This window comes from Scleropages formosus, chromosome 12 (assembly GCF_900964775.1).
Source record: "Scleropages formosus chromosome 12, fSclFor1.1, whole genome shotgun sequence".
Classification (NCBI taxonomy): domain Eukaryota; kingdom Metazoa; phylum Chordata; class Actinopteri; order Osteoglossiformes; family Osteoglossidae; genus Scleropages; species Scleropages formosus.
Window position 1 is genome coordinate 12,597,425 of NC_041817.1, and position 23,086 is coordinate 12,620,510.

Genomic DNA, 23,086 nt, shown 5'->3' on the forward strand with positions numbered 1-23,086 from the left:
CTCCGCTCTGGTCAGTTTCTAAATCATAAACTTCTGGTAAACTTTTAGTGTATGTCTGACACACAAGCTCTATTCCATGAGGTTAAGTTGTACTGCTTGAACAAAGGCTCAGTCAAAAACATGTTCCTCATCAGCTTGGTTTATGTACCTAGAGGTGCTTGCTGTTCAACAGAAAATATCAGAAATGTGGCTTATAACAGTGGTTTGCTCTTTAAATCTTGCCGGATCTATTTTATTGTACCATGTATCTTGCTTGTGATTTACAGTCTCTAAATAAATACAAGAACTGCAAAAAAGAAAGTGTACATTACACTTCACAGTTAGACTGAGGGTGTAGTTCCTGAGGTTTCCTCTGGGGTACACTCTATGCCTGCAGATCGAGTGGGCGCTTCTCCCCTCCCTTCTCCAGTGGGTGATGGGGGAGAACTGAGCCGCAGCTGTTGTGTCACATCTAGTTTTCAGCAGGGCAGAGTCAGTATGCAGTCCAGCAGCTGACAGGCCAACAACAAAGCCAGAAACTTATGTGTTCACATACACACCTGCATATAATGAAAGACACACATGCACACAAACATACTAATACCCTACATGTGTCACAGTTTATCTAACATCTTAATTTATTTAGAATTTTAATTTAATAGTTTAGACACCACTGGGAGAGGATTTAAAGACATAACACTGATTAATCCAATGGGATAATTTGGTTTAACAAACAGGTTAGCTAAGCCTTGTAACCGGGAACCTGCTCCACAAGCAGGAGATGGATGGATGGATGGCGGTTCGAGACACTGTGAGCCAAATATAACAAACTCTCCAGCTTGAAATTCATTCAGAGAAAAACTGCACATTCATCTGGACATAGAAACCAACGATATCAATAATTCCAGAGGTGCCACTAGGTGTGAAAGAATTGCTGGTTTTGTCACTCATTCTGGATCAGCTCCCTCACCGACATCCTGCACAGGAACGCACTTCTTTGCAGCGTTTCCAAGGCCTGTTGGCCGATCAGAAACAGCACATCAACAGACAGCAGCCCCACAACGTCCAGGATGAAAACCAGACCAGCTGCTGGGCTGATGGGTCCAAATGATTACATTACAGCGATGAGTCTGTCAGCGTCAGCGCTGTCATTGGCCACCCGAATCCTTGGCCACACCCTCGTTCCTGGGCAGACTGAGCAGCTCCTGGATCTTCTGCAGTTCCGAATCAGAGTCAGGGTCCTGGTTGTTGCTGCTCATTTGGTTAATGAGATCCTCCGTCACCTGCAGACGGGCACTCCTGTGAAGAAGGACCAGCACAGCACTGGAGTCACTGATGAACACGGGTCTAGTACAAACAGAAGTTCTCCTAACCAACAGCAGCTGCACAGGCAGTGGTGGCGCGGCACAGAGACGCACCATTCCTCCAACTTCAGTTCATACAGCTCCCGTCGTTCCCTCCTCCTCCTTTCCCGAATGGTTTCGCCTGCTAGTTTCTGCATGGCCATGATGACCGCTCCTGCGGGCACCCTGCAATGAGCGCAGATGACAATCAGTCTCTAGCGGTTTGCACCTGTCTGTGAGCCAGACGGCAGAGTAACCACACTGGATCGCTCATGGTCACTGGTGTTGCGGGGATTAGTTGAGAGGTAATATTGCGGGTTTAGCTCTGAGTATCACCCTTGCTCGAGCGTCGGGGTGTTCATGCTCACAGCTCCAGGTGTGTTGGCAGGAACCCTCATTGCTGCATGGATGAGACAGGCTACAGGGCCCACCTGGCCATTCATTCCCGTGGTATAACTACCAGTCCAACCTGGGATCAGGCCCAACCCATCTACACAGAGGTTCTGAGCAGTAGCACAGCTCAAAGCAGTTGGACCTGCTGTTCGTAGAACCACGCAAAACAAGGTCAGGGTGGGGTGAGGATGGACTGTATGCGCAAGCGAGTGAAACGGAGAACAAAACCAATAAGAACTGCTGCTGCCCACACTCGTCTCCTTTCTGTAGTTCAGCACATTTTTGGTAGAGAACAGACATTCACAGATAGATTCCCACACAGACAGAAACACACCCGTCTGCCCATCCCTCAGCTCACCCCAGCATTGCTCCAATGGCTGATCCTGCCATTACTCCTCCCAGACCAAGGTTCAGTCTGAACACGCCTCCGGTGATTGCTGTGGATCGCAAAAGGACCCGGAGAACAAATCAAGACCTTAAACCAGGAGTCCAGGGATGAACACAACGAAATGCTGCGGGTAACTTACCTCCAGCAGCTGCGTAGTGGCTGACAGCATACTCATCTCTGTATACACATATCCCCATGCTCATGGTGCTGGTGGAACACACACAGGTAGCACATAGTTCTGTCAACAGCTTAACACTACAGAGACATGTTAAGAGCCACAGACAGAAAGGATGACTGGCCTGTCAGTCAGTTAATGGCAGGTTCAAACACAAAGAGGGGGACTAATCCTGTACCTGTGAGCATGGTAATAACCCCCCAGAACAGCACAGCACCCACCCTTGAGAAGCACAACTCACTTGAACAAGGTGACGAAAGCTGCAACACGCCAGCTCCACCTCCAGCCGTACCTGATGAACCCACGGATGGCAGCGTTGTGAGCGGAGCGCTGGAAGACGGCAAAGACACAAAGTGGTCACTGTCCTTCCATGTTAGATTATCTGCAAGATGACCAGACTGACACTCAGCAGTGGCAAAACACTGTTCTCAACAAAAGATTCCAGTGTTTAATAGTCTGGCCCTGAACCTCCCAGTCTCTATATGAGCATGCTGGACCACAGACTTTCACTACAATGTTGCTAATATGGTACAAATACAATTACTTGTCTCCACAGTGTTTCTGTACCACTGGGCAGCAGGCAGTGGTAGAGCTGCTGGTGTGAAACTGATGTACCAAGGTTTGAATCCCTGCTGTGTAAAAACTACTGAGCAAGGCTCAATAAAGTTACCCACCTGTATAAATGGGTATAAGTGATTAATATTATAAGTTATCTTGGGCAAAGGAGTCAGAAAAATAATGGATAACAATAACAGTACTATGGTATTCTCTCTAACAAGGGTACTCATCCATCGCTCCCCCCAGTCTTACATATATTGTGTACCTGGTGCAGTGCTGTTCATATCATAAATAAACACATCTTTCCCCCGTGATGTTGGTAATAAATACAGACTCATAGATACTGACAACAGCATCCATGCGGCTCTGGAACACCTCTGCGTGGCTCTGCTGAATGAACCTCTCTCGGGCATGGCGGGCTGCCGGTAGTCCTCCGTATACCATGCCCAGCATGGCCGCTGCCACCGCGCTCTTCACCACGTTGGTCACCTCCTCCGAGTACGGCTGCATCTCTCTGGGCCGACACCAAGGGTAGAAGGGCAGTGGCTCAGTTCACAGGTGTGATCAAATGTGCCCCAAGTGCCATCAGCAGCAATAACCCAGAGCCCAGGTTCATCGCTGTATGGTACGTGTGGGATCGCGGCTCGCCGGTCACTCACTCCCTGTGGAAGAGCTCCTGGATGCGCTCCCAGCCTGAATCCGGGAACTCGGGTTTGCGCAGGTGTTGGGGAAGGGTGGTGGAGGAAGGGGGAGCCTCCCGTGGGGGTGTATCAGTGGCGTGGACCCGAGGGAGGCAGAGGAGACACCGCGAAGGCAGACTGCCGCATGCCCACCGCCATGGGGCTGAGCGCTCGGGGAGCACGTCAGGGGCCATCAGACTCGTCCTGTTCACTGTCAGCAGCCAAAGGGTTACAGGATTATGATCACGGTAATACCAGTCAGCATACATGAAAGCCACACTCTCTGGTAATACAAAAGGACCTAATGATAAAGGCGCGGCTTGTTACCGTATATGTACAAATGACGTCATCATTTCAGTTAAACTGGTCAAAGCGGGCAGTTCCGCCACCACAGGTGTCGTCGCTATCACACACACATCCTGTAGGGGGCGCGCGAGCGGCGACTCGTTGAGGACGGTAACGTCACATAATACTACCACAAGCACCATTATAAAAAGGTTTCGACCCGCTCTTTTTGCAACAGGTTCTCAAGACATTCGAGTACTACCCGTTACCTGACGTATTGCAAAGGTCACGTCTTAAAGTTCATTCAACCGTCACACTTCTTCGCCTGAGATTCATTCACTTCGAGACGCACCACCACCACCCAGCCAGCGCGGGAAAAAACCGGCGCGCTTCCCTCTTTCCCGTAGCTCTTTTAACTACTGTTTTCCGTAAGGTTGTTTCCTTAAGTTTACTTAAACAGCATTTCCACACTGCCTTCTTCGCTGTTTATAGTAAGTGCTGAGAAAATTACAACCCTCCATTTCCCACATGTACACACGGGCGCACTTCCGGTTCATGTTCCCGCTGCTAATGTGTTACACATAGAGCGCCGCCAAGTGGCGGAGGACCGAATGCGCACAACTTCCCCACAAGACATGGCGGACTCTGCCTGTAAAGCTTTTTTATGTAGCTAAACTAGCATATGTTTGTCCAAGGCGATTTCCCATAGTGACACACACTTATACAGCCTGGTATTCTTATAATACATCAGTTGAGGGTAAATACGTCGATCTACAACAGTGCAGAATGCAGGCCAGCAGCTGCAAACACCAGAGGAGCTGCCAGACCCCTCAGTGTTCCACCTTACAGCAGATAAAGGGAAAAATAAGATATTTCCTCAATGAGCAAGTGAAATACACAGCCATAAGCTTTTTTTTTTTTTTTTTAAAAAACTTTTTATTAAGAAGAATGGCATTAAAAAAGGTCACTGTAACAGGACAATTACAGTTCTACATACTTTGTCGGAGTTAATTCACAGCCTAACGTAAAACACTACACATCGTTTGTGGGATTTCTTGCGCGGTTAAACGTTACAGCGGAAAATTACCCTCCACACACACTACCGCTGCTTGTTAAAGTTGGATCGTGTCACGTACAGCTATAGAAAAGCACCGTCACAAACACACAGGGCTACATAACGTTAAAACGGGATCCAAGACAAGACAGTGCGGAAGTGAAGGAAACGATACAAGCGGAAAATTACTGACATCAACAATATTCAGCTCTGCAACAGCTGCTGTATTAAACTTTTCTCAACGGTACGTTTGTTAAATCTTTTGCCTGAGGCTTAAACAGTAGAAGAGAAAAATGTGTGAAAGCTGCATTACAGTTATGAAGAAGGTGAGACACACAAAGCTTGTTGAAGAGGTCATGAAGCACAGATGAACCTTGTTCTGGTCATCATGTTCTTGTTTTGATCAACACTCAGTGGATAAAATCCTCTGGCACTGCCTGTCAACTGTTGACATTGTTTTCCTACATTCAAAGACACAAAAATATGTAATGACAACAGTAAACCATATTCTGTTCATTGTGAGCTGGAGCAGGACGGCTGTGCAATGGTTGCGTTTCTCAGCCCTGCATCCTTAGCCCTGTAGTCCTATTGTTTTGTTCTTCTGCTGTGTTTGACTCCAGTAGCCAGCAGCACCATCAAAAAAAAATTACACTGGTATGTTTGAACAAAAACTACAAGGGAGGCACTAAGAGAAACAAGGAAAGAGATGAAAATAAACGGAAGAGGAGCAAAAAGAAGGAAAAATGAGAAGGGGCAGTAGAGACAGCAGTAATGAGATGAGGCAGTACTTGGGACAGTGGAGTATATTAGATGTTAAGTGTTGAGATACAAAAACAGAAAAGGGCGAAAAGGGCACATGAGATTCAAGAAAAACAGTTAGCAAAGGAAGAAGGAAAAAGAAGAGGATGGGGCAAATAAACTGGTTACCATCAAAGGCACATTGACAGCAACACAGTAAGAATGGGAATGAAAAAAGCAAATAGGATGGAACAAAGGAGAACAAGAGCAGAAATAATTAGTAATAAAAATTATGACCATCATCATTATGTTTTATCTATTTAAGAAATTTCAGGAATTTGTCCTGTATTTGCTTCAGTCAACTGAATACAGTATACACAGTGTCAGCTGAAGAGTTCATGACACTAAAAATGGCGAGTCTTAAGATTAAGAACTGTAGTCCAGATTTCATTCAAGTTGTGTTTATGATATAAGTTCATCAAGTCAGCATATTCCTCTGGGTTGTATGTTACTTTGGAAACAATTGTTTGCTAAATGAATATGTAAGTGAATGTGAATGTAGTCCACTGCAAAGCTGAGGTCTTATTTTTTGATCTGCAGTTTCAGAGTATGGCATGACACTTTCGTCAGTGGGTCCAGAGCTAAAATGTCACAAAGCAAGCACAATTATGGCAACCAAACACATTCAAGAACCCAGCAGCCTAATACCAGCATATCAATTTGCCTTTCCCAGCTTTTAACAAAATGAGCCGGGTCAGTAAAACCTTCAGTTCATGTTAAGGCTGAAAATAGAGCCAGTTTGTGCACTCTGTTTCAGAAGTTTAGCAGTGTAACTTGTACACATTTAACACGAAAAACCTGGCAACGGATCTCAGGCTCAATGCGAAGACTGTGGCTCCTCCTGCTGTCTTCCAGAAGAGGTCAGCACACCATCAAATTTAATTTCATCATCAAGTTAATTCACAGAGACTAAGTAAAACTACTAGAAGAAAGAGAATTTTGGAGAATGTAATTCGAGCCAACTTCCTGAAATTACAGGACTAGTCAACAATATTTGGAATATGCCAGACCGACAGCCTTAAAACTCTGGACATTGGCCTCCGTCCACCCTCCATGCCCCACGCTGCAGTGCATCGCTCACAGCTCTGTCCTTGCAGGCTTGTGAACAATCTCGATGTATCCTGCTCTCCTCTTGGGCTTGTACTTCAGCAGCCGGCCAAATTCGGTCAGCAGCTTCTCCCAATAGCAGGACACGTTCTCCATGCACAGGTGATCCAGGATGAACTGTTGACCTCTGACAGTGACAGGAACACAGCAGTTGTTAACGAAGCCATGGAGGAGCAGGGGACCAAAGAATGAGCTCAAGAACTCTAGCCTCACCACAGAAATGAATCCATTTCTACCTTTTAGCCACTTGATGTGCAATGTCATCATTTTCTTTTACAAACTGGAGTAACTGCCTGCAGATAAAGGTATGAGAAGTAAAAGTAAGGCTTGGGTAAGGTCAAGCAAAGACTCTTAGAATGGGCTGAAAAGGTGACATCACCTTAGGTCAGAGAGGTCCCCCTTTACAGGGATATAGTGGACCCAGGGCTGAAGCTGAGGGTAGAAAAACTCCAGCCACTCATCACCCACATGGAACACCAGCGAGCCACACAGAAAAAGGTGCTTGAAGCGGAAGCTGGCAGCCACGCCTCGGAAGTTGAACAGGTACCTGCAGGATGGGTCAGGAGGGGATAGTGGTTCAAAACTTGACAGGTGTTAAAGCTGCGACACCTCTCAGACTGCGAGTATGGTTTCAAAATGAGCTTCCGCTGAAACGCCTGAGTTAAAAAGACAGTAAGCCATAGGAACAGTAATGCTACCGGGCAGTTTACATTATTTAAACCCAATAATATAGAAAGTTTTATATTTGTACAACAACTACTTAATAAATAGGCATATTCATTAAATTGATAGATCCCTACTTGTATCTGCAATGATCCACGAGGGGGATCTCTTTGGCCGGTGGTCTCCCTAGAGTGTCCTGTTCGAGAAAAAGATATAGAAACAATAAGTAAATCTTTAATGGCAAATAGATTTACATTTTTTAAATAAATAAATGTAAAATGTAAATCTACACACTCATTTCATCAGGGATGTGGAAGTCAGGAGCTTGTCCCTAATGACGGTGTCTGCTGTTTTGTTGTCAAGGAGACTGCTATTGCCATGGTGCCAAGGGACTGACCTTCTCAGACTTCCAGGCCTGGTTTTTGGTGTACTCTGCATCAACAAGCTCAGGAGCTTCCCGGGAGAGCAGAATGAGAGGGTCCCGCTCTGGACTGGTCCTAAAGATCGGACAGCAGCACAAGAAGCAGCCAGCATTGGCCAGACATCAGTCCGGTGTCGAAAAGACAAATCGCCCTAAAGGTCAGCTGAGGGCAACGCTCCAGGATTCACATCACCTCCTAACCAGCGCTGACCAGCCCACAAGCGCTCATTCGTAAGCTGGCTGTTGTAGACAGGCTGCAGTAACATACAAGAGACGCATATGAAGCACGTTAGGCTTCAAGGCCTGTGAAACATAGGTAGAGTCTTTCCCTGCCTTACGGAGATGATTTGTTCTTGAAAAGCCCTTCGTAGGGTTAATTCTCATAAACCAAGAACGTAATTACAATTAGTTCTTATAGTAAGATTTTTATGCATTCTGAACTCCAAAATTGGCACTGACTTATGCTTAACAAAACTGAATGGCAAAGACAAAATATAAATGAAAACAATGCTTATGGACTCACCCAGAAAAAGCTGACATCTTTTGGATAGTCCAAACGGGGACCATGATTACTGAGATAATAACAAAAGAAACTAGCAAACAAAGGCTAACGGAGACTGAGAACATAATGCTGCGTGAGCCAAACTACAGTCACGAAGAAGACCGCATGGTGTTGCTGGTCTTGCACCGTTCAGCTGTCCGGAGGTGCGTGAAATCTAAATTCAGCTGTCGTAAATGCAAAGAAATACCTTGCAAGCTAAAGCTGGGGTAATACCCGAAGGTCCTCATAAATTCTAATAACTCGGATGGCAGTATCTGGGGTTATGACTAATAGCACATCAGATCTTTTAAAAGAAGCGGACTGACCTGGAGCCCCTGAAGAAGCCTTTGGGGTCCTTCTTCTTCCATGGCCATCGAGCTGCTGATCTGGAGACGGAAAGAGCTTTATCCCTGAGAGCTTCGGTGACTGAGCACAAGCACTATGACAAAGGTCACCTTGACGTGAGCACAGCGGTGCAACTTCCCCTGTCTCAGTGACTCAAAGCTGGCCTGTACAGACCAAGACAGTGTGAGTGTGTGCATTCAGATGGACTGTGTAGGTCACTACTGCACCACTGTTGGCTCAGTCCACACACACACACACACACACACACACACACACACAGGTTGAAACCACTTGTTGCCCCTTCCATGGTGGACACACACCTGCACTTTAGGGGCCCCCCTGACAGCTTGTAGTGTAGTGCTGCTGCCTTTGGACCTAAAGGTTGCAGGTTTGAATCACTTCCAGCTATAGCACCCTTGAGCAACATCCCTACTCTAAATTCTCACACACACGCTAGCTGAAACCGCTCGTCCCGAGCGGGGTCGCGGTGAGCCGGAGCCTAACCCGGCAACACAGGGTGCGAGGCTGGAAGGGGAGAGGACACACCCGGGACAGGACACCAATCCACCGCAAGGCACCTCAAGCAAGACTCAAACCCCATAACTGCCAGAGAGCAGGACCCAGTCAAACCCGTTGTGCCACCGCGCCCCCCTGGCTCAGTCTGAATCCATCCAAAGGGACATTAGTGTGTATGAAAGGGATCTCTGATTGCTCACTTCTTCAAGTCCTCCCTCATGAGATCCCAGCGCCCTAGACCAGTGGGGTATATGGGCCACACTGCTGGGCCACCCTCCCAGAAAGTCCAAGCTGGGTACATGATGTCCTTGTAATCTGCAGTCTAAGAAAAGCAAAACCTGTTTTTAGAGACTTTGCAAACCTAACAGTAATCCACAGAAGAAAGTGTGGATATGATGTGGAATTTGTGGGTATAGGTATTTCTGGCATGTGGCACGAGTGCGCGCTTCTGTTTTCTGCATCTGGACTAACCTTGCTGAATGACAGCACCGGCTGCACTGGATGCATCCAGCCAGGCACCTGGGGGTAGTCGCGCACGTTGATCACCATCTCCATGTCCGGCAAGCGGTCAATCACTTCCAGGATGAAGTGCTCCACCCCGCTGCATCTGCACAAGAGCAAAGATGGGAGGAAAAAAGGAATGAGAGACACCTGAACGCTGCTGCATGCCGAGTCGGAACAGCAACAGCAAATGCTACACTTTTGGGAAACTTCGTGTTCCTCTCATTCACAAAAGTGACCGGAAGGTGCCGAAAAGGTGCCGAAGCACAGCTAGCCAAGGAATCCCACTCCTCACCGTGCTGGGAACATGCAGTTCTGCTCGCGGTAAAGCTTGTGATCTATAATCTGGTAATGCGTCCCCACACCTCGGCGCACGCTCTCCCCCATCAGCTCCTCCGACACACCAGCCCTGAAGGGTTGCAGGTCATCTTGCAGGACACTGAGGAGGAGAGAGAAAGAGCAGTGAGTCTCCTTGATTAGTTAGTTTTGCCCATCACACCGGGTGGGGTGTAGGTCACCAACGAGAGTTTGCCAAACTTTTGTCCTGTGTGATCAGTGGGGCTGGACAGTGAAATCCCTCCTGAGTGTCTTCAACTGAGCTACTGAAGATTCCTAAATAGGCCTCATGCTTTAATGTCATTTTAAATTATTTCCATTTAAAGTTCTCATTGCTGTAATCCATGCGTGCTCTCATTGCTGATGCATTCCTCTCCGTGTGCTTTCAGAAAGATGCTTTGTCTTAACTGAGCGAGTGATGGCATTTAAAAATAATACGCGTGGATACGTCTCACACTACTGAAGATGGTAAAAGCCTGCAGGCCATCCTGGGAAACAGAATACTTCTGTGTTTTGATCCACTTCACAACTACACACACACAGTTGCTGAAGCCGCCAGTCCCAAGTGGGGTCGTGGGGAGCCAGAGCCTAACCTGGCAACAGAGGGCGTAGGGGGAGAGGACACACCCAGTCCATCGCAAGGCACCCCAAGCAGGACTCGAACCCCAGACCTGCCAGAGAGCAGGACCCGCCCAAAACTGCCGTGCCACCGTGCCCCCACATCATAAGCAGAAACCCATAACCATTAAGAGGACAGAGGTGGTCAACTGTTGTCAGAAGGATGTTCGTTCATTCATTCATTCATTCATTCTCCAGAACCCACCTAAGATGACAGCTGCAGTTGTGGGGACTACAAGGCTTATACACTCGGCTGGCTTTGGAGATCTTATTCAGGTACTTCTCCCACTGCCCACCCTTTGCTGGAGGAAAAACAAGAAGTAACCAGTATTTCAGGCACGTGCACATTTATGTCCATGTACTGCACTGTCATATTGTCTGTTGAGCACAGGAGAGTTGGGCAAAACTTTTAGTGCAGCACGAGAAGAGAGAGAAAAAAAAAAATCAACAAGTTCAAGTCACATCTTCTTTGGTAATTTGAAGTCAACGAAAATTCCTTAGACACACATTGCAAGGTATATTTTTAATTATTTAAATTCAACCACAATTATGCATACTTTGGATATGAGAAAATGCACAAAAACATTTGGCAAAATTGATGTTAAGCACTGAAGGTAAATATTGTTCAGTATTGGGGGGGGAGACTTCCCATCATCCCTTGCTGCTTAGTTAGGGCATCCCGTTGCGTAGTCGTTTTACAAGTGTTTGCGACAATGTGCTACTTAGCGATTCTTCCGCTACGATGTGGCAGTGACTTCACTTTGTGAAGCGATCACGATCTTTCACTTTGTAACGATACTAAATTGCCTCTCCTGAACTCCAGACGATCACAATTGTTTGCTCTCCCAAAGACGATGGACAGGAGGCAATCGGGGCAGAGGCGGGTGACCAGGTGGCCAGGTGTGTCCGCACTCGGGGAGCAGAGCGGCGGAGGAGGGCCGGGAACCGCCGCTGAACCTCCCTGACAGCATAGATTTCTAGCCGAGGCCCGCTTCAGTTGTCCGTCGCGTCTGCTGAGCATGTGGCCGCCACGGAGAGAGGAGCGAACGGACCCCACGGTCCCACACGAGCTCCTGAGTGACACAGACGTGGAACGGGGCACCGCGGCGGCGGTCTAGAACCCCGGGCACTACACTGCAGTGATCCGTTGGCTCCAGTTCACCGGTGCGGTAGAGGACACGGGTTCGATCCCCGCTCAGGGGGCAGTTTAGATGTCCTTCCTGTGTTCCTTCCGGGTGCTCCGGTTTCCTACCACAGTCAAGTCACGATGCGTTTCAATTGAATTGGTGCATCCGCATTATAAGTCGCCTTGTAGGAAACGTTTCCACTGTACGTCGCTTCGGAGACAAGCGTCTGTTGAAAGAATAAACGTAAACGTGTGCGGCGAAGCGGCTAGAGCGACGGGGATGCCCTCGTCCGCCCGCTTGGGTCCCCATGGAGAGGCAACGAAGCAGCGGGAGGTGCTGCGGACAACTGCCCGCACAGAAAGGGAGAATGAGCATCTGAGCGCCGGCCGGGCGGTTAAGGAGCCTTGCTGGGTATAAGGCTCGACTGATGGAGGACGGATGGGGAGGCCGCCTCGGTCCCGGGTCCCATCCCCTGCACTGAAGTTCTTTCTGTCCCGGTCGCCGGTGCTGAGCGTTCTGGACCCGTTTTCTTTAAGCCGAAGGCAGCTGGACAGCTGGCATATTCCCGGTACAGGTACCGTAGGCGGTGAGGATGGTGCGTCTTTGGAGGAGGGGCAATGTCGCGCGACTCAGGACCACCCCCCTGGCACTGAAAGCAGAAGCGGGTGGTGCGAAACCGAAAGGACTTGGGTTCGATCTCCGCTCGCTCGTGCTGTGGAGTTTGCACGCTCTCCCCATGTTTCTCCGGGTGCTCCGGTTTCCTCCCACAGTCCAAAGACATGCTGTTCGGGTTCCTCCATAGCGTGTGAGTGGCAGAGGGAGGGTGTGTTCCACTGATGTATGGATGAGTGACCCAGCGTAAGTCACCGCGGGGAGGGCTGATTTTTAACACTCCATGGGTTCACATTAGTCGCTAAGCTTAGAGCAAAAGCGTCCGCTGAACTTGAAGTAATCATGTAACCGTGTTGAAGAAGTGTAAGCCGTACTGTAATCATCATGTGCATCACGTTGGCCTAGGGATTCATTGTTAGGTCTGCAGCAGCACCCGCACACCGGTCGGCACCGGTAAATTCTAGAACTTAGTGTCTTAGAACAAACCGGGATCGCCTCGTGCTGCTGCAGTGCTGCTGGTCCTTGCGAAGCGGGTAAAATGCGAGCGGCATCCACGCGTGGTTCGCGCGCACGCCGGCACTTACCTCTTGCTGTTGCCTAGTACTGTAAGTTAGAGCCACAGAAGCCCGAACCCGCGCACCACCGTATGTATCGAGCTCATGATTATTACGAGGCTGACGCTGCATCACAATAGACAGGACTCCTCTTCGGAGACAAACTTTAAGAACCCCGATGATGTAAAACGTACATCCCACCACTTTATTCCATTATTTTATTGCCGTTACTGGGATTATGTTACCTGTTTCGGCAGCAATGAATTCAACGTTGTAAAAATGCAGGATAAACATAGTAAGTAGGAACCACTGTTCTTTCATTTTTCTAGAGCTGCTGATTGAATCGCGCACTCGATAAGCGGCTAGTCCGGTCTGAACACGTTTCTTCTGTCGCTGCAACACTACCGTAATCTCTCGAATATAGCATCTGGGGAGGGAGCGAACCGTTTCAGTCGATGCAGTAGAGGTGTAAGGAGAAAAGGTGTTTAAAGCTTTTCTGCACAGAGTGGTAGAGAAGCGCGTATTTCCGTGTCCAGTGTGCTGTCCGGAGTCACGGTGGCAGACCGGTCACTCCGAGGAGCCACCGATTGATTGATTGAAAACCAAGAGGCGGATTTTGGCCCGCAGTGGTGTCAATCTAGCAAAATCTAATGCATTAATCTTCTCCAGGCGGATGTTGCAAAGTAGCATGATAATGTGGAGTTAAAATTTGGATAGAAGATAGTCACCCCTCTAAATATTAATGGATGGTATTTTGTGCAATTATTTTAGATACCACTGGACTAGACAATGTTGCCCTGGGATTTGGGTTAATTTGTGTATCACCCTGGAAACAAAAAAGCACTAGTGTACATTTAGGGCTCCACTGGTGCTGGTTGGACTCTTCATATAGCTGTGCAGTGGAGGACATAGTATCCCTTTTCTTTTTTTAAAAAAAAAAAAAAAAACAACTTTTTATTTATTTGGCTGCCACATTTTCTCCAAAGCAGCTTATTGTGTTAAGTCTTAGTTATTTACCCATTTATAGAGCTGGGTAGTTTTTACTGCAGCAATTTAAGGGAAGTATCCCACTTACTACAGCTGGAAGTGGGATTCAAACCTGTGACCTCTGGGTCCAAATGTAGCAGCTCTAACCACTACCCTACCATTGACCATTTGAGTTATTATCAGGGTCACACATCCTCCATAGCAAAACAAATATATAAATATGTTGCTCCTACTTCCCTTCTCTCACGTTGACAGCCTGAAGGTATCACAACCATAGATTACAGTAAATATAATGTAATTGAAAGAGCAGAATCACTATTACTGCTACTGTTGTTGTTAGAGATGGTTTCTAGTTTATGTAATACGTGACTTGCATGAACTTGGACTTAACATAAAAAATGCTGAAGGGCCAATGACAAATATTCCAAGTACAGATACTGTTTATGTCAGCGCTGCAGCTGCTTTGCAGAGGTGTGGGTGAAATTAAATATAAATGATCACACATGTAGCTAAATGTATGTTCATTTATCCATTTTCAAAAACCTCTCATCCTGATAGAGGTCACGGCAGTCCAGAGCCTATCCTGGAAGCACTGGACACAAGGCTGAGGGGGGGTACACCCTGGGACACCTATCCATTGCAGTGTAGCCACACACACTCACACATTCACACAGTGTGGGCAATTTAGTATCACCAGTTCACCTGAACTGCATGTCTTTGGACTGTGGGAAGAAACCAGAGCATCTGGAGGAAACCCCCACACACAGAGAGAACTTGCATACGCCATACAGACTGAGCCAGACTGGAAATCACATCCTAGTCTTCCAGACACTGTGAGGCGGCAGTGCGACTCGCAGCAACAATGCTGCACTTCAATAAAAATTTATAAATTTAAGCATTATATTTCATTTATCCAGTGTGTGGACAGACACGGTGGTGCAGCGGCTAGTGCTGCTGTCTCCCAGTGCTCAGAAAGTGCGAGAGGACCCGAGATCAGTCCCCACGCGGTCTGTGTGGAGTTTGCAAGTCTTCTCCACAATTTTTGTTTAATTATAAAAATCAAATGTAGAAGTAAAACTGAACTATAAATGAATAAGAAGACAGTACATTTTAGTTGCCGACTTCCATGTGAAAGAAACTAATAAAATATAACATGTTAAACATGTGCGCCGACATCGAAAAAATGTATACATACCTGTAAGGTGTGATAAACAGGTTGGGGTGGGGTCAGTTCCCCCTTGCATAAATTTCAACTTTATTATTATTATTTTATTTTTCTATAGAGCGCTCTTCTCACGCAGTGACACAGAGCGCTTTAACACAGACATAAGGCAAAAAAAGAGATACAAACAAAGAAAAACTTTTCGCTTATGCAGTGAAAATTATTTTCCCCTGTTGAGGGATTTTCATTGATTATTTAATTTGACAAGTAGATCTTCTGGTTTTTCCTGTTGGGCTTAGTGAGGCTACAGCCCTGACCCTGTCAATAATGAAGTTATCTGTGTTTTTTTTTTTTTAAATTATAATTTAAAGTGCTCATTTATTGGCAGACCAAGAACGACTAGCCTCCTAAATATGGCTTTGAACTGGCTGGCGGAAGGCAGCTCTGTGTAAGGGGTACGACTCTGGAGCACTCGCGTCATCTCCTTGTCTTTCTTTTTGCCTTAGTCAAAGAGAGCCCCTAAAGGGCTGTGTTTCCCCCCAGGCTCTGCTGGAGTGGAAAGGAGAAGTTCAAGAAGATGACTGACTGACTGACTGCTTTTCATGGTGCTGCTGTCAGCTTTTAAATTCTTTTTTTCAGACATCTTTTATCTGGTTAACAGTTAAAAGGCTGCTGTGTCATCACACCAGGGTGCTCTTTATCCTTCTACCTGCTTCTTTCCTGAAAATGTCTCCCAGGAGGAATATGATGGTTCTTTGGTTGGTTCTTCTGCAGTGCCTGTACCTGACACAATCCTGCTGGCCAAAGCAGAGGCTACAGTTTCCCCAGCTATGATGACAAGCAAAGGGTGATCGACATCGATGCAAGGAAGGACGAGAAGGCCACGAAGGAGTACGACATGCTCTGCTTGCTGTACCATCGGCCCTTGTCCACCAGCAAGAAGCTGGACAAGCAACAGCACAAGACAGAGCTGCTCCTGGAAGTAAGAGGGCGTTGAGGGTAAAGGTGAAGGTAGAGGCACAGGAGCTGCAGAACAAATCTCAGCAGTGGACCCAGTCTGTGACATTAGCATTTGCTTATACTTGGTTCAGTTGAAGGGCACCAAAGGTACTGAGATGTTTCGCAGATGAGTGTTTGGGAGATGAAAAAGCAAGAAACATTGTCTCACTGATACTGTAGTGCAGGGATAAATTTACATTTATTCAATTATCTGATGCTGTTCTCTAAAGGAACTTGCTGTACAATGTAATCTACTAACGATACATTAGATTAATCATGTAAGAATTATAAATGTGTAAATAATAGTAATAATCTACTGATTAATAATATAATCTACCGAGCAAATAACAGCCAGCTAATCTAATAATAATCACCTACTGACAATTTTTTGCCTGTTTATGCAGCTGGGCGATTTTACCGGAGCAGTTTCTTAGGGTTGGTACCTTGCGCAAGGGTACTACAGCCAGAGCGGAGATTCAAACATGCAACCTCCCGGGTCCAAAGGCAGCAGCGCTAACCACTACGCTACCAGCTGTCCTCTAAATCCCCCTAAATATTCTTCAAAAGTGGCATAGCAGTTAATGGCTTGTGCACCTTATTGAATTCGTATCTGTTTGAACCAATGAGCTGAAGGTGAATATAAAGGAAGGACTTCGCTAAAGTGACTGTGCAGAATAATTTACTTTACTACACTGTGAAATATCACCCATTGTGGTAAAGGGCCGTGTAGCGGAGTGCGTGGGTCACACTGATGTGACTCTGCTGCAATCATTGAATTATTTCCAAGGTCAGACTCCTTGGTTGGGTGTGCCGGGTTATTTATAATAATTCAGTTTCCACTGGTGAACAGCAGTATGTCACTCACTCGTGGACGGTGCTGTCGTAAATAGGCCTGGCACTTTAATGTGTCGTCCAGGTGTAGACCTGAGACGCTGTATTGCTGTCATATATTTCCGAACCGAAGAAGGTTTCTTGTTGACAAATAAATCCTGCGTTTCCCATCGTACCGAAACAACGTCTGTTCAAGGAACAGGTTGCGTCCAGAAGTCTCCCTCTTTCAGAATCCGATATTGGGATTGATGAGATTTAAATGATTCCTTTGTTGCTCCAGCATTTAATTTCTGTTATCGGTCGCAGCCTCACTGACTAGTTTCACCGCTGAAGGAGTGGCACCGTGCGTAGAGCAACTGAATTTTGAAATTATTACGCATCGTGCACCATTTTCTCCTCGCTCTTTCATTTTCCGCTTCCGCTCTTTCCTGATCGTCCTGGAGATCAGGTGTCATGGTGTCTGCAGATGAAACGTCAGGGATTGTCCACTGAACTTCAAGGCTTTAGATGCACTTTTTTTTTTGGACTGTGGAATTTTTCGCCATGATCCGGTACCTTTTTTGTATCGCAGATCACACACATTTCTGAACCGCTTGTCCCATACGGGGTCGCGGGGAACCGGAGCCTACCCGGCAACACAGGGCGTAAGGCCAGAGGAGGAGGGGACACACCCAGGACGGGACGCCAGTCCATCGCAAGGCACCCCAAGTGGGACTCGAACCCCAGACCCACCGGAGAGCAGGACCCAGTCCAACCCGCTGCGCCACCGTACCCCCCTTATCGCAAATCATCAAAGGATTAATCGATATTTTGTGTTTCAAAGTAGTCCAAAGTGCTGCTGCTAGGTCCTTTAATAGGTTGTAAGGAAACTGCTCATGCCGAGTGAACCATCTTACTGAAATGCTGTAAGAAACACGAAGAGCAACCAGTCAGCGCACCGGGGTTTAACTTCCAGCATCTTCCCAATAGTTTATTAACAGGGACAGAAACAGCAGGAGTCAGATTTCACGTCAGGGAGAGCGTATCAGACTTGGGTCTCTTCAAACCCTCCGGCTCTCACTGCCGCTGCAGGGTTTTTGCAGGGTTTTTGGATACGTTTCAAACGCGGGCTGACGGTAGCGTGGAGTGCTATAAGACAGCCCAGCAGCTGCGTTCAGAATGAGACTTGTGTAGACTGATGTTTAACACCCCTTTCCCATCCCTGCAGTGACAGGTCGTGCTTTGAAAGCATTGACAGAACACCAGTGTGCAAAGTGTACCGTGCTCTACCTTCAGCAGTGCTACCGCACGTAAACATTCATGTCCTTGTGGCCCGTCCCCTGTCTTCTTCTCTGTCCTGTCCGGGTGTTTCCCGTGTCAGGGTCTGTTCTCCCTCTCCTGGTGCGTCGTTTTCTCTCCGGTCGCCTGTCCTCTTTCTTCCGGGCTCTCCCCTGTCTCGTGGGTTGTCTGCTATCTCCCGATCGGTCTCATTTCACGGTCTACCCACTTCTCGGTTGGCAGCCCAGCTTCTGGAGGATAAAGACGTTGGGTTTGGAAAGGTTGTTCAAAAATCATATCGCCGTAACTTTGTCCTCTAGTTCCGTTTCCTTACTTGAAACGAATGAAGCATTTTTAAATATACCTGTGTCTGCCTGCTTTTCCGAAGGAGCTGCTTCTGCGTCAGCACAGTTTCGCGAGAGCAGTTTCGCAATTCAGATGCACTGAATCAATTTACTTGATTTAATTAGGTTACTGGGTAGTTATTTTTTTTTAAAAACCACAAGCTGTAGTGATGGACTTGTGGTTTGCATCTGCTGTGGAAGTGAACAGCCTGCCGCAGTGTTTCAGTGGTGTCATTAAATACATAGTGAATCAACCCTGTAAATTACTTTAATGCAACTTGCATTTGTTTACATGAAGAACATTACAATGTGATACTGAAAGTTTAAGCAGAAAGCTTTTTCCCCCCATAGCAAACGTGGTGGCGCAGCAGGTTTGGCTGGGTCCCGCTCTCTGGCGGGTCTGGGGTTTGAGTCCTGCGTGGGATGCCTTGTGATGGCCTGGCATCCTGTCGAGTGTGTGTCCCCTCCAGCCTTACACCCTGTGTTGGTGGGTTAGGCTCCAGCTCACCGCAACCCTGCTCAGGGCAAGCGGTTTCAGCCAGTGTGTGACTTTAGAGTAGGGACCTTGCTCAAGGGTGCTACAGCTGGAGAGGAGATTCAAACCTGCATCCTTTGGGTCCAAAGGCGGCAGCAGCGCTACACACTATACTACAAGCTGTCCCTGTTAGGGGGCCCCTAAAGTGCAGGTGTGTGTCCACCATGGAAGGGGCAACAAAGGGCCACGAGTCCTGTTTTGCTGTACTGGAAAAGCACTGGACTGTGCCATGTGCAATATGTTCTCTAAATAACTGACAATCACTGCACTATGATGTCACTTTACGATACAGGTCAACGCGTACTTTTTCTGTGCTTGGTCATTTAGTTGTGTTATGTTCCCATGGTTTTGTGTTCTGTCATTTTGTTCTCTTCTGTCTGCATTGTACTATGTTCTTGTCTGCTGCATTATCTGTAATCATGCTTGTATTAGTCTATGTCTAGTTCAGTATGTGCGTATCGTATGTAGCCTGTATGTGTGAATGTGCACTGTAGGTTTGCTCTAAACCGGAAACAAATTCCTTGTATGCTCAGGTATACTTGGCCAATAAAGCCGATTCTGATTCTGATTCTGACCCAAACCCAATAGACGGAGAGGTTACAGGACCAAGTCAGAGTCACTTTTATCCCAGATTCTCAGGGAGCCCTAAACGTGGCTGTGGACACAGCTAAGAGCATCCTGTGAAATTTCTAAATTGCCTGCAGTATGAGAGTGTGTGAGTGTGTGTGTTACGTTGCTGTGCTCCATCTAGCATAACAATATTTTTTCAAGCAGACTGGCTAATGCCTTTGATCCAAACCTTTCAGGAGTTCCAGCAAATCGATGCATATGCATGTGAGCATGAATTAGTGTGCGTGTGTCAGTGCACGGCTGTTCGGGTTCCTGAGAGCGAGCCAAGGTGCTTCTCCGGAGCACACAATTCAGAGTTTGTTCCACATTTACCAGTAAAACACAATTAAAGGATTCCGCAACACCAGCCAGCATCACGCGTGAAAACAATGAGAAAATGAAATTTGCGTGACATATATTTGGACCATGTGCTTTCTTCTCTGCTCTAGCTCTTAATACTGACTCTCTGGGCGAATTGGCTGAACTGTGATTGCGGCGCAGAGGCAGCGCACACGCTGCTCGCTTGGTACACATGCAGTTCCGGCACCGAACCCCAGGTCCGGCGGTGCGCTGCAGATGGACGCAGCGGGGAGCGAGAGAAACGCATGAAAGGCCTCTGTGAGAGCACTGCGGAGGGGAGGAAGGAGACGGCGCCGCCTTTGCGTTCTGCTCTTCTAAGCTTCCGCAGCTGCCGCTTTCCGCTGCACGTCAGAGCTCGATGTCACATACTGTTAGAGTCACAATGCTCATCCAGGCCCACAAAGCCATTGAAGCCGGGCCTGCCGATCACGACGTCATCCGGTAAGATGCCTGAGCAGATGTACAGCTCCCGAGTGCCTAAACGGCTCCTCTCTGTGTGTCCTTTTCACAGGTCCTCAGAGCACAGATGTCTGCTGGAACCAATCGCATTGCGTTCACGGGGTCGATAGATCATGTCAGGAGTGATCGATGGCTGCGTAGCGAACTGCTAATTTACCAGGAATGCCTAAATGTGCCATTTGTCGCACGCAGTCGTCCCCTGTGGCAAACGCACGTCCGCATTCAGCCGGGGGACGGAGTCAGGGATGGGCGGGAAAGAATGTGTGCTGGTTTTGGCAAATAAGGACTACTGACAGCCCCGCAGCTACGGAGGGTGTCCTCCGGTTGGTGACGTGGGTGTTTTCTGCAATGTCCTCGCTATGTATAATGGAGGATTTGGAAGGAGGTCAAAGGTCAGACTGGGCCCACATGAAAGGGTACTGTTGTTGCTGCCAGCTGTTTCCTGCTCCTTCTCTCCTCCGCATGCCCCAAGCATGGCTCCGAGGCATTTTAATTAGATTTAACGAGTGTGGACAGCTGGGGGCAGGACAAGAGAGCAGCCCTGCGGGTGTGATCTGGGACTCGGGCCCATGCCTATGGCCCAGATAACAAACGCCACGCCGTGCTGTCACCAGACAGCGTCCCCATTCCCACGTCAGGGGAGTGCCGCACGCTTCAATTATGTGCAAATCCCAGCCTTTCTGGCTGCGCTTGCTGAGGCTATTCGGCCCTCGCGGACCTCAAGATGAGCACGTCTTCTAATGTGAACCTGGAAGAGAAGGATGATGTATAACGGGGTGATGTACCGTGCTGTTTCCTGAAGCCAATGGGAGTGTAGCGGGCAAAGACTGGAGCTTCATCTTCTTCACATGCTCTTTCCGCATTTCGTTGAGGAACAAAAGTGGACCTGGCAAAGGTCTTCCCACTGATGCGGAAAGGCTTTCTGTCGTGGAAGCTGTGCTCGTCTTTCAGAGCAGGCAGCTGTGCTTTGCATGCGCTGCGGAGAACAGAGGATGGCAAAGCATCAGGACACTTCTCCAGATTGAGACAGGCTCATCACTCAGCTGGCACCCCCCAGCGTTGAGAAGCAGCCCCTTTTAGTGGACCCAGATTCAAATCCTGCTCCAGCTGTCATACCCTTCAGCAAGGTACTTCCACTGATTTGCTTCAGTAAAAATGACCCAGCTCTACACACACACACACACACCATCTGAAACCACTTGTCCCATATAGGGTCGTGGGGAAACAGAGCCTACCCAGCAACACAGGGCATAAGGCCAGAGGGGGAGGGGACACACCCAGGACGGGACGCCAGTCCGTCGCAAGGCACCCCAAGCGGGACTCGAACCCCTGACCCACCAGAGAGCAGGACCCAGTCCAACCCACTGCACCACTGCACCCCCCTCCGCAGCTCTATAACAAATCATAGTAAACAGCTTTCTGTACAAAGGTGATGCTGTAAATTGCTTTGGATGAAAGTCAGCTACATAATTTAATAGTAATTAATCAAACTCACCATTAAATTGTGCTGTTTAGTCAGAACCTCACTGAAGATGTATGTAGGACAGCTTCCTGGTGTCGCTTCTGAAGTTACAACCACAGTCCTTTTCACACCCTGCCAGAAAAATCTGAATTAAACGGTCATCCCACTTGGGCTGACGGGAGCGGCAGCGGCAGGGGAAGAGCGAAAGGGACGGAGGCGGAGGCGAAGAAAACCATTTGCATGCTAATGCTGCTCTTTCCTCCAGCACTTCCGCAGTCTCCGTCTTTGCCTCCGACGTCGTAGCCGCATGTCATCGCCCACAGAAAAAGCACATTTAATTGGTTTTTCCACAGTCCGGCAGATTCTGGTGGGATACGGTTTTCAGCAGATCGATGACCACAAATGCAGGAACGTCACAGAGGACGTGTGACATCTCCATGCTCGTATCCCTAAGTCTTGGTGCAGTGCATGCTCTGGACACAGTCAACTACCTTTAATACGTAGACAAACACGCTCGATCAAAAACTGATGAAGATTAATAGGATTTCTGATTCCACCTTCGACTGTAGTTTCATTCAGAGACACGATCACACAATGTCACCTGTTTGTTAGGAAGAAAGTCAGTTCTGATAACCGGACATAGGTTGTTATACAAATGTTTATTTCATACAAATGTTTTGTGTCTTTAAACACCTCAATACAATAAAGTTATGAAACACCAGTTGGTAGAATGTTGTGTGTATGAAACACCGGGGAGGTTAGGTATACAGCGGTGTACAAACATACTGCGTAAAAAACAGGCACATATTCACATTAAGAGAGATGTATACAAAACACAACCATCTGAGAAAATCCAAACAGTACATTGTATAATTCTGTTGTTCTTTATGTAGTAGAAATGATTTAAATTATATTTTCGAAGGAGCAAAAGAATATAAAACAAATAAACTTAACATTTACAATCATTCAGAAAAAGGAAGACGTATCAAGTGTAGCCTGATCGTTGTTTCTCTAAACTTTCCAGCCTACCATTTCCAAGTAGTGATACACAGTCCCTTCGGTCATTTCTTAATCTCCGCTGAGTGTA

The 23,086-nt window shown here is 47.5% G+C and overlaps 2 protein-coding genes across 4 annotated transcripts; both read right to left on the reverse strand.

The window, feature by feature from the left end:
* Positions 1–171: 171 nt before the first annotated feature.
* Positions 172–4,348, reverse strand: timmdc1 (translocase of inner mitochondrial membrane domain containing 1). Of its 3 annotated transcripts, none has more exons than XR_001966356.2 (9): positions 4,071–4,348; positions 3,496–3,727; positions 3,185–3,350; positions 2,520–2,608; positions 2,243–2,310; positions 2,074–2,152; positions 1,398–1,508; positions 950–1,278; positions 172–451 (listed from the first exon to the last, which is right to left on the reverse strand). XR_001966356.2 is itself a non-coding variant. In XM_018757695.2 (9 exons), exons 2-8 carry the CDS (start codon positions 3,708–3,710, stop codon positions 1,128–1,130), a joined length of 879 nt encoding a protein of 292 aa, XP_018613211.1. In that variant the 5' UTR covers positions 3,711–3,727; positions 4,071–4,348; the 3' UTR covers positions 643–994; positions 1,095–1,127. The 3 variants fall into 3 exon arrangements, 2 of the variants coding, with proteins under 2 accessions (XP_018613211.1, XP_018613206.1); XM_018757695.2 differs by lacking the exon at positions 172–451 and having other exon boundaries at positions 643–994; positions 1,095–1,278; XM_018757690.2 differs by lacking the exon at positions 172–451 and having other exon boundaries at positions 643–1,278.
* A 415-nt stretch (positions 4,349–4,763) lies between these two features.
* Positions 4,764–13,368, reverse strand: poglut1 (protein O-glucosyltransferase 1). The gene is made up of 11 exons (XM_018757765.2): positions 13,240–13,368; positions 10,907–11,003; positions 10,043–10,186; positions 9,718–9,853; positions 9,447–9,568; positions 8,712–8,771; positions 7,821–7,920; positions 7,561–7,619; positions 7,140–7,307; positions 6,997–7,053; positions 4,764–6,887 (listed from the first exon to the last, which is right to left on the reverse strand). Exons 1-11 carry the CDS (start codon positions 13,313–13,315, stop codon positions 6,731–6,733), a joined length of 1,176 nt encoding a protein of 391 aa, XP_018613281.1. The 5' UTR covers positions 13,316–13,368; the 3' UTR covers positions 4,764–6,730.
* Positions 13,369–23,086: the final 9,718 nt, after the last annotated feature.